Raw genomic sequence first — 11,907 nt, 5'->3', positions numbered from 1 at the left:
AGTTTATCTAAGCTAAAAGAGCTTTTTCAGTCTCTACTAGCTAATCTCTCTTACTGGGTACCTTTAACTTTCTCTTTCTTTCCCCTGGGATGGCACCTCCTAGAGCAGGGGTGTCAAACTCAAATTCTGTCTAGGGCCACATTGTCAGCCCTTGAAGCCCATAATCTTAAGCTATTCATTTTTCTTTACATATTATCTATTCTATTATTTGACACCAGTAACAAAACATTATTTTAGGGGAACAATGCAAAAAAATCTATATAATATATATTTGCTTTTAGGCCTAGATGATTTTTTATTTAAAAATATGTGAATTTATTCAAAATATAGCAGCTTTTTAAACAGCATACCATTAATAATAAGATTTAAAATAGACACACATCTGTGCTAAACATATACACACATCTTCCATCTGTCTAAGCTTTTTGGTCAATTTGGTGTCAATCACTAAATAATACTATGGAAGAGTATGTAATGAATTTCTAATCAAGATCAAACACACTAAAGCTTTAAACACATTAAACAGATAAATATGTTCATACTACGGGTCACCACTTTGCCAACAAATCTCGGTGAATTTTAGATGCCATGAAACTGGTCGTAATAGTTACATTACATCTAAAGTAAGTAATCGTTTTCTACGGACCGGTTCAATATTATTTTTGATACAAGGCAGTGAGCATCTTTGAATCTTGTTATTTTTTACAAAGCCTTTATAATCATTTTGACTTAATTCAAATACTGTACATTTAAAAGCAGCATTTTTCACTGTGAAAAACCCTAAACATAATCAAAGCTGAACATTTTACATTCTACTATATACATAGGGTGAAAATTATATACATTTATGAACTTAAAGTGGTGTTCCATGTACACAAATCTCTTAATCAGTAATAATATAACAAAATAAAAAAAAGATAAGCACAAGCACACATATATATATAAAAGATAAGCACATATATATATATATATATATATATATATATATATATATATATATATATATATATATATGTGTGTGTGTGTGTGTGTGTGTGTGTGTGTGTGTGTGTGTGTGTGTGTGTATATATATATATATATATATATATATATATATATATATACATACACACATTTATACACATATACATAATCTTTTTTTTATTTTGTTATAATATTACTGATTAAGAGATTTGTGTGTATATATATATATATATATATATATATATATATATATATATATATATATATATAAGTCTGATATATATCAGACTTTCTAGCAGGCGGTCATCAAGGCAAGCAGCATCAATGAAACCATTACATCATCATTAAAGTATGTTATTGTTGGAAAGACAAAAATTTTGTTATGATTTTTCCCTTATTCTAGTAACAGTGATGTACAATGAGTTTTCCCAGACTTCCAAGAATATCTGGTGCAAAGTAATAATTCAGCACTTAGATAAGCATCTTGCATGGGGATAAAAACTTTTCTCTGCCAGCTTTTGTCTTTAATGGCTGTTCATGTGAAACACACCCTCTGGACGTTTATATGGAATCGAGACGAGACGGACTCATGAGTGGTGTGTTCATTTTATTGGGAAAGAGAAATCGATAGTGAAGTTTATATGTCTGACATGTGGAGACCTCATCAGTATTATAGATCTTCCTCTTTCAGCTTACACACATTCCCTGCACTTGACCACTGAAAGTTTTATAGTACATTGCCTAAATTCACATACACATGTATATATATATGTATGTACATCAAGATTGCCTAGGATGTGCCAGCACACTTAGTTTATCAGATCGTGAATGGACACGCTGTGGTCTGTGTTGCAGAAAGGGCTGTTTAGATAAGCATGGTTCTGACTGCATGTTAAAGCTAGTTCTGCCTGGGAAATACTGATAAACAGTTTTTTTTTAATCGGATCAAATGAAAAAGTATCTGCTTCTGAGAATTGAAGAATCTTTTTCAGAGACCCACAAATCTACATAAGATTGTAAAACCTGAACTCATGCAAATTCTAAACAAACTTACAGATCATGTGACCACATGGAGATATTTTGTTTTTGTCACAAACAGAGAGACAGATATCAATGCATTATAATTACCAACCTCTTCAAATTTGGTTTCTGTAGGGTTCATTTAAGGTACTCTGTTCTCCAGATGGTTCTTCATGGAAATTTCTCTTGCTAGAAAGTTGTATAAGCACCCTGCCACTATAACAAGCAACAAACCTCCAGGGTTCTTTTTTCTAAGATTACTACCTTTGCTATCTAGAACATACAGTATATTAAGTAAACCTTTTCAGATGAAGTCCCATAAAAAAAATTGGAATAGTTAAGGTTTCTTTGCCTTTTTGGTTTATTTCTCTTGGGAAGCCATAATTGGTTTACGTGCACCGATTCCACAAAAGTAATTCCATAACAGAGAGCATTCCAAGTAGAACACTGGGGGGATTTATTTGCCATCCAAAATGTTGATAGTTTAGAACCCTCACTATTAAGGTATGTTGTTATGTATGTTTTAAATAGAACTTCAAATTGTCCTAAGAAAGTGACAAATAAAATAATTGAATTAAATTTCATTTATTTTTATAGAGAGTAATAAATCAGCCTTTAGTTTCTTTTAGTTACCTTTAGTTACTTTCAGCAGCCCTTTAGTTATGACTTTTTTTGACAGGAAAACCCTTGAATGGTTCTACATAGCACATTTAAAAGTACCCCAAGAGGAACAGAAGAACTAATAGCTCAACCTTTATAAGAGTGTAGTGATGACAGGAAATATATTCATAATGCTTGTTCTATAGACTCAAGAAACATTCAGGCAGGTTGCTATAGTATATCATCCATGTCCATTTTTTCTGTATCTCCCATTCCTCATCTGAGCTACAGCCAACATCATTATGTATACAGACTTTTACCTCCGGAGCCCACCAGCCGAAGCTAATGTACTTGAGATCGACATCAAAGTGAAGCGGAGTGCTAGCCTTCGCCAATAAACTTTTTGGCCTCCCATTACATTAGCATTATTTAAAAGGAGAAGAGAGTCTTTAATAAACTCTATTAATCTTGGTGAACGAGGGAGTTCATTGGTGCGCCCTCCTCCCTCCGCTCTCCCCAATCAATCAGCTCAGCCCTGTTAATGTATTCATGGGGAAAGGCAAGGCAGGACTTGTTTGACAGAGTTCCAAGAAAAGAAGAATTTATTAAGTCTCCACCTCGGGTGCAGCCGAGCCAGAGAACCTTTCACCAGTCACACAATCAATAAAGAGCCCCTGAATATATGATCCATAATTATATGAGCAAAAATTGAACAATATATCTGATGTCATGACAAGGGGTGAATGGAACGAGAGGGAGAGTGAAGCAGCCTGCTTTAATTGCAGGAGTGTGGAAGGCAGTTCCAAATTTAAGAATGATAAAACCTGTTTGGCATTACTTGGATGTTTGTGGCCAGTGAGAATTTTGCAGGTGCTGATTCAACATCATTGAAGTAAGAAATCATTGTCTATTTTCCCTGACTGCTGTTGATTGAGTGTGGAGTTAAAGAATATTTCGTACCTAATGGGATTGCACTGAATGCAAAGAATATGTTCCTTCATCTTTAGAACACTGGGCAGTCAAAAATGTATACTAGCCAGTCTATCGATGGGCAAATTTCTGTTAAAAAAAATTAATCAGAAGAACACCCATAGACATGAAATTAACATCATGATCCAACCAGGCCTCTTGGAGCTATATGGATAAAACACTACCCTCTGCTTTATTATTCCACCAAACAGCTCTCATGCATCAATAAAAAATGCTTTATCTAATGTGGAAAAGACAAAAAGTTTCCTAGAACAAGGACAGAAGCTTTGACTTTCTTTTACAAAATGTTGTCCCATTCCGCTTCTCATTCTGTCTTCTGTTTGATTCATTGTTGATCTTCAAGTAGTCCGAAGCATCAGGTTTCAATTTGCTTATCAGCAAATGCGTGCACTAATTTCCATGGATTTGGCGCTGTTCATTGTAGTCAAAACGACGAATCTGAATTGTATTAATCTCCACATGTTTGAAGCACGGCCAGGATTTCTTTGTGACCCTGGATTCTGAGCATTCATCCCAACACAGTTGATCCTTCAGCCTCGCCATTCTTCTATTCAGTCTTTCTTACCACACCGCCATTTTCACATTTAGCAAAAGGAAGGAGAACATATGGACGGTAAGACAGAATCATGTCAGAGAGCAGGGTGCAGAGAGAGGCCTCTAGACTTTGCCTGCTCTTGGGGGAGGAAAAAAATAAAGAGAGAGCGATCAGCTTCAAAGCGCCATTTCCATAATTGCCCTGTAAGTCGGCCGTGATGAGCCAAAGGGATTGAAAAAAGCACAATCTTTCACTTGGATGAACGGCAAAAGCTCACCTCTTTTTCCTCCTTACACCCCCTCAGCTCTATTTTTCTCTCCACCCGCACTCCTCTATCTGCCACTCCACCCTTATTTCTACCCCCACTTGTTGCCTTTCGAGGCCTGCAAAAGAATTCTTCTCTCAAAACTTGGTCAACAATAGGCATGAAATCAGCATTGCTCCTCCCCCTTGCCTAGGGAGTAGCACTCTTCCTGGGTTTATTGTCAGTGGGTCTGTTTGGATCACAAAAACACAGATCAGCTATTCACTAAACTATTGCTCCATTAGTCGACTATGAACGTTTCAAAACTGTTTATAAGGACTTAAAGCCACTCTAGGATGCTGTAGGTCGATGTGAAATATCAGCATGAAACAAACGTTTTTGAATTAAATTCATTCTTGACTTTAGCAGCCCTAGTCAAGCAAAGGCATGATGGTATAAACATAATGTGATGGTTTGCAAATGCAGATGTCTGCCTTATCTGGAGGTGCAGGAGCATTTGGATGGCCTGTAGCTTTACCGATACTGACAGCATGAAACATGTGTTCTGTAATCCAGACCTGGTTCTTGGCGTCCCCTCATAGGTCACCAAACATGCTTGTGAAAAAGAGCAACAAGAGTGTGTGCGCTTTTGTGCAAGTGTGTGTGTGTGTGTGTGTGTGTGTGTGTGTGACTAACAATCAGCAGCGCCTCATAAAAGGATTAGTGACCTCCGCAAAGAGCATAGGGCTCTTCAAAGCCTCAGCAGGGCCACAATAGCGCTGACATTTGTCCGTCTCGGAGCGGGGAGACAACGAAGGGAAGACAGGAGGACAACGCAGGGCCGAACCTCCCTTTCACAAGCAGATTCCGACTCCTTCCAACACTGCTAATGTACTCCTCCGTCTTTCTCCATTCATCCACAGGGTTTCTGATGGCTCCATTGGCTCGGCTCTGTCTCTCATGGGGTCGCCCCTCGCTGTCCTCCTTTGCAGCGTCAATGACGGGCCAGAAAGATAGATTAGATTTCACTTTAATCATTCTCTTGCTGCACTTTTTTTTTTTTTTTATCCCATCCAAATTAGTATTTAACAATGCATTCTTCTTGCAGTGCGGCGTAACTATGGACATCCACTATTGATGCTGAGTGGTGCTCTGAGATAAAAAAAGGCTTCAGCTCTGTCTTATAGACTGAATTGCCATTTGCTTTCGAGAGTGTCAGTATGGTTTGGAGTTCCCACAGCTGCTCTTATGTCGAGTATTCAAAGTTTTATTTAAAACTACCAGTTCAGATTGATTGTTCTAATGATATAATTGGCTTAAAATGGTCAAGTGTCAAATCTGTGTGGGTGTGTGTCTATGTTAGCCATTCTCTCTTCATATCCATCCCCCCCTGTGAATTCTCCCGGGTGTACTGGAGAGAAAAAGCTGCTCTCTGCTGGAGTGTTTAGCATCGCTTGCAGCGCTGGACTAAAAAGAGGCGTCGCTGTTGATTATTGCTCGTTAACCACAAGGACATCCACTTAACTGTGGATAAACGAGCGCCCACCACCCGCGGCCTCCGCCTATAGCTCTGAGCAAAATGTTCATTAATGCACGTCAATTGCTGAGTGGAGAGAAAAGAAATAGGAGCAAAATGGACTCGTACACGACGACATTGTCGCCTGAGACGCATCTTAATCTATAATTTAATGCAGCGATTGTGGCTAAAGAGGTCGACATGCTTGCACTGTAGCACGATGCTAACAAATAAGAGCAATGCTTTGTATGCTGTTACCATAAAATACAGATTTTTTAAATATAAATGGAAGAAATCCAATCAATATTTGTCTATAAAAGGTAAATAAAGAACAACCAAAGGATACTGAGAGAAACATTTTAAGTACAATAAAACAAAATATATATATATATATTTTTTTTTTTTTTAAACTTTGTCTTAGCAGCATAGATGTATTTCTTTCTGGTCTGTAATTATTTGCTATTATGTCACAACCCTCCAGGTTAGTATGCACAGCATCTTAACCCCTAACCAAACATTTGTTTCGACAATGGTGGTCACTCCTGCACGCCCCCAACATGCGCGTTCCCGCGTAAAACAAAAAAAAAAAAAAAAAAACAAAAAAACAAAACAAAAAAAAAAAAGACCAATTAAAAATTTTGAATAAACAGCGTCAGAATTGTTTTTGAATATTCACACACTGTGATTATTTCCGGCGCATGTAATTGTAGTTTCCGTTACAAATCATCTAATAAATAATTGTGTAAAGCAGGGTCGCGTCCCAATCCCTAAAATAATATTAAATCAAACATTTTCGACAGACTATCCGACAGGAATTACATCCACTGTAAATACACATTTAATAATACATGAATTACTGTCTCGTCTGAGTTCTTACTGTCAAATACAGATTTAAAAAATCTCAAATCTTTATAATCTTAATTTTTTTTTTTTTTTTTTTATTAAATAACTTTAGAGGTTGCATGCGAGAAAAAAACACTTATACTGAATAAATAGCGATAAGGTCTAGAACTTATTTGTATCACGAAAAATTTAAGATTTTTTCAAGGAGTTGATATTATAAAATGCGTTTACATGTTTTGAAAGTTAATTAATTATTTTAATTAATATTATTATTTAATCCCGCATTTTTCGCTTTTTTTCTGAGACTTTTTGGATAAGTCCATTTTGTATTATTATTATTATTATTATTATTATTGTTATTGTTGTTGTTGTTGTTGTTGTTGTTGTTGTCGTTATTTTCTTATTATAAAGTTTTTAGTTAGCCTTAAACTCTCATACTATCATGTGCTCATTGTTAGAATTTGCTACATCAAAAATAAACAACTATATAAAACAAACAATAATGAATAAACAGATAAATAAATACATACATAAATAAATGCACCATGAAAAGCAAAATGCGGTGTATCTTCCATTTGCGACAATTTTGTTTTATTTTGTTTATTTTTTATTAAATAGGATCAAACTAAACTAAACCCTGTTCCCCCTCCGTCCCGAGTCACACACATGGAAGAAGGCTGGTTGTACTAGACTGTAGAGGGCGCTCCAACTCCAACTTTCACGAGTTTTTTTTTTCTTTTTTTCCAAAGCCCTTGAACAAAGCTGCTCCATGCAAATGGAGGGAATGGAGGTGAAGGGGGGTGTAAACATAAATAAATTATTTCTCAGTGTATCTCAGGCATATGGCAAGCAGCGCGGCATCGGTGTCTGATTAGAATTCATTATGCATTAATAAAAAGAAGAGAGAGAGAGAGAGAGAGAGAGAGAGAGAGAGAGGCCAAATCACACATTTCATAAGAGAGAAGAGATTAAGCAAACCCGTAAAGGTATTTGAACTGTTTTAGCTTGTTTAAAGGGATAAGATAATAAAAGAATTTAAAAAATGTGTGGGTTGAAAAAAAAAAAAAAAAGAATCAATTCTCATTTCAGCCAAATTGAGTCGTATGCGATTTTCAGGCCAATATAAATGAAATAATTATTCATTTCATATTGGCTGTTACGCCTCGATGAGGATAATCCCCCTCCATTAATATCCAAATATGCGATTCAAGAAAGAGCTAATTACAGTCGAGGCTCTGAAAGAGAAAAACGTTTCAAATCGACCAATTCGTGCTTAGCCAAGCCTCAGAAGCCCTGCTGAAGTTCCCTCAAGAGAAATGCACATCCAAGAAAAGCACAGCCAATCATTTCTACACAGTATGGCTGCTCCCAAACCCGAATCCAATTAAACACTACTGATAAAAAAAATCAGACGTCACAGTTCTCCTTTAAACACTGTTTACACGAAACAAAATTTTTCTCTTTTTTTGTTGTTTCGTTTGACTCAGAACCCTGAATCTTAAAACATACACAACATTAAAACCATTCAATATTTTCAGTTGCCGCAGTTCATTTATTAGCCAAAATATAGACTTTCTTGTACAATTTTGGATCACAATTATGTACATTTTCTTACTTTTCGTTATATATACAAAACATTGCAACATCAAATCCTCACAAAACAAAAGTAAAGAAAAGAAGGAAAAGAAAAAACACACAGACTACAATTTTTTACAGCATTGCATTAGCAATTATACACAAGGACATGCTTACAATGTAAGTACACAGGGTGTGTCATTCTTTTTTTTTTTTTTTTTCATTCCTTACAACAGGTTCAAATGGAAATTTATAAAAGAGTCTGTATGAAGAAATGGTGGGGGGGAAGGGGGTTGGATAATAACATGGCAGCTTCAGGTTGGTCTTAAGAGGCCTAAGAGACATGGGGAAAAGTTAGAAAAGGTTTTGAGAACAAGAAAGTGAAAGTTGCAAAGTAGATCTGGTTGTTTGGAAAAGGGTTGTTTTTTTTGTAGACTATTTTGTTTGAATTATTGCCAAACGACGCGTTTGAGATGGTATTTGACATTGGACATTCAGCTACACAAGAGTAAAACAAAAAACAAAAAAAAAACAAAGCGAAGCAAAACAATACAAAAACAAAGAAATCTGGAAATCTGGATGAGACTCGTGTGTCCAAAAACACAATTGCGTAAATCAAATGTTCGTATGATGATATTGGAAAATGAAATCGCCAAGATACAGTTTGTGAGAATGACGCACTGTTTTTTCTTTTTTTTCTTTCTTTTTTTTTTTTTACTTTCTGCTTCCAAGGCACTAGATCTTTCTGAAATAACCAAAAAATGCGATAATATAATTAGTCTGGATTCCTGATTGTATGTAGATTATGAGGGCAGGATTTTAAAATAGCCTTACCAAAAAACCTAAAGTTTTTTTTTTTTATGCTTTATCCCCCCTCTCTTAAATGCGCATGCTCCTTCCGTGTAATTAAATTCTTTAAAAGCATGGAGTTTTGTAGAGCAACAACAACAACAAAATGTATATATATATATATATATATATATATATATATATATATATATATATATATATATATATATATATATATACACACTGGATAGGAAAAACGAAAACAATGTCCACGTTCACGAGGAGTATTGAAATGGTGGCCCAGGCTCAGTGAGGGGGATGAGATGTACCTGTGTGTGCAGTCTCTGAGCTGACATTGCGCTCTTCCGTGTGCCTGTTGCCGGTGTAGAGCGCGAGGCCGTTGGCTGAAGCCTGATTGGCCAGTCCTAAATAGTGGTTCGAGTTGAGCAGCGCGAGCTGGTGCGCAGAGAACGCACGGCTCGTCCAGTTCTGCAGTTTGCCCACTGGGCATGAAACGAGTCTGTGTGGAGGCAGGACGGCCTGTGATGAGCTCCCGTTCACGAGTGGAGATTTCCGGGGATTGTCCGGGCTCGTGGCTGTCTCAGCCAAAGACCAGATCTTAGGTTTCTGTACTGGGGCTGCGTTGTTCTCAGCAGGAGGAGAGTTGGACACCGGGTTGAGTTTGATCTGATCACTGCTGGGAGGCTGAGTTTTGAGGTCTAACGAATGAGGAAGGTGATGGTGATGATGGAGGTGATGATGGTGGTGGTGGAAGTGATCGGGCCGCTCAGCGTCTTCATCCCCATGCGCGTCTTTGCCCTCCTGGACCACTGCTTTTAAAAGCTTCGGCTCGGGCCCGTGTAAATCCTCATAGCCGTCCGAGACTTCCGAGTCACAGCTGGCGTCCAGCTTGGAGTCCGAGTGAAGCTCGTCCTGCTCATCCAGCTCGTCTTTGCTCTCGATGTGTTCCGTGTCGATGTTCTCCAGGTCGATCTCTTCCTCGTCGTCGCGCTTGTCGCCGTCGTCGCCCTCGTGGTCGCTGCCGTACACGTTGCCTTCTTCGTCTGTGCGGTTGCGCGGCGTCCACGTCATCTTGTTCTCCTTTTTCAGTCTCCTCCGGGCGTTGGCGAACCAGGTGGACACCTGGGTGAGGGTCATCTTGGTGATGATTGCTAGCATGATCTTCTCGCCCTTGGTGGGGTACGGGTTCTTGCGGTGCTCGCTCAGCCAGGCCTTCAGCGTGCTTGTGCTCTCCCGTGTTGCATTTTTGGGTCTGGACGGGTCTCCAAACTGGTACTGGCCGTACGGGTAGAATGCAGGGTGAGGATGGGCAAACGCTGGATGCTGGACACCTGGACTGTCTTTTAGCTCATACTGAGCTCCCTGCAACATCAGCACAAGAATATTAGTTTGTGGAACAAGCACGAGTTATTTTAAAAATTACAAATATATATATATAATTTATAATAAATTATATAATAATTATTTATTTTAATGCAATGCTGTGGCTTTAATTATAAAATATGAATTTATTATGTACAAAAAAGGGATAAACAGTTAGATGTTATTTAAAAAAATTAAAAGCTTTAAAGATATATAGCAGATTTTTTCAGGTTATTTTCTTAGTTAAAGGCATCACATTTTTCCTTCTTGTTTTCCTCCTGATTAATAGTTTTGACTACAGAACTTCCTTGACGATGATTTGCTTATATTGTTACCAGACATTCTACACATGGGCCTGTTTTCTGTGTAACAAAAAAGTAGCACTGGTTAATTTGTTACTTTTTTTTTTCTTTTCATTTCGTATTTACCAAACGGAGTCAACAGCAAAGTTCACTACTATCTTGCAAAACCATGCCAACGTGCCCTGCATTAATGTTTTTGGTGCCCAGACTGCAAAATGCACAACAAGTAGCATATAAAAGACTTAAGAGCAGGCGAAAAAAGAGGAGGAAGAACAAGACCAAGACAAAAAAGAAGATTTACGTAATCTTTGCATGAGAGGATAACTCACCAACTGACTGAAAATGGACAGGTCGTTTGAATAAGGAAGGAACGCTCCGTAGGTGTGTGCGGCGGTGAAAGGTGATCCGTACATGGTGGAGAGAACGTTGGAGAGCGTGCCTGACGGACTCAGCTCGCTCCCGCTGCGCGCGCTGCCGATCCCTTGCCTTTCTTGAGGGTATATCGGTCGGATGTACTGGTATCCCAACTGTGGGAAAGACATTGTAGTTGGGGTGGGGAGGGGGGACGGAGAAGAAAAAAAACCCAACAACTGTCTGCTAAAATACACGCAGACAGGCACGCACGCACGCACGCGCGCGCACACACACAAACAAAATCGCTTTTCTCGATGCGCGCCGCGATATCCAGTGTACAGTGAGTACAAAAGTGTAAGGGAAGTCTATATTTCCTCCGAAAACGGGACGCGCGTAAACGATCCGCCGGTCGCTTCCCTCCCTCGCTTCCCTATTGATCTGAATGGACGAAGGTCAGGTCCTTACAGATTGCTTTAGATTATTGGGACGCCTTTTGCTCTGATTGACATTTCTAGTCGCCCAGAAGCTCCTCCTATTTCTCAAGTCTCTCCCCCACGTTCACTCCTCTCTCTCTCTCTCTCTCTCTCTCTCTCTCTCTCTCTCTCTCACACACACACACACACACACACACACGCACATCCCTCTTTTTTTTGCGCTTCTTTCCTTTCTTGCCTCTCTGCTCCGTTTGGATAAGCTCTCTGACGTCGCGATCTCTTATTTGAAAGAGTTTCAAATCTCATTTTATGGCTCGCCAATCATTTCATTTGTCATTTGTTCGCCGCTTTAGTCCTTT

At 38.4% G+C, this 11,907-nt stretch overlaps 1 protein-coding gene across 1 annotated transcript; it reads right to left on the bottom strand.

The window, feature by feature from the left end:
* Positions 1–8,235: 8,235 nt before the first annotated feature.
* Positions 8,236–11,646, bottom strand: irx3a (iroquois homeobox 3a). The gene is made up of 2 exons (XM_046839977.1): positions 11,090–11,646; positions 8,236–10,458 (listed from the first exon to the last, which is right to left on the bottom strand). The coding sequence occupies exons 1-2, from the start codon at positions 11,300–11,302 to the stop codon at positions 9,382–9,384; spliced, it is 1,290 nt and encodes a 429-aa protein (XP_046695933.1). The 5' UTR covers positions 11,303–11,646; the 3' UTR covers positions 8,236–9,381.
* Between the last annotated feature and the right edge of the window lie 261 nt (positions 11,647–11,907).

The sequence above is a fragment of the Silurus meridionalis genome, chromosome 26 (assembly GCF_014805685.1).
Source record: "Silurus meridionalis isolate SWU-2019-XX chromosome 26, ASM1480568v1, whole genome shotgun sequence".
NCBI lineage: Eukaryota > Metazoa > Chordata > Actinopteri > Siluriformes > Siluridae > Silurus > Silurus meridionalis.
The sequence above is the reverse complement of the archived record's forward strand: the minus strand, read 5'-3'. Positions and strand labels throughout refer to the sequence as shown.

Coding starts and splice junctions, on each gene's coding strand:
- irx3a (XM_046839977.1), bottom strand. CDS start 11,302: ATGTCTTTCCCACAGTTGGGATACCAGTACATCCGACCGATATACCCT. Junction 10,459..11,089: donor TGTCCATTTTCAGTCAGTTG/GTGAGTTATCCT, acceptor CTGATGTTGCAG/GGAGCTCAGTATGAGCTAAA.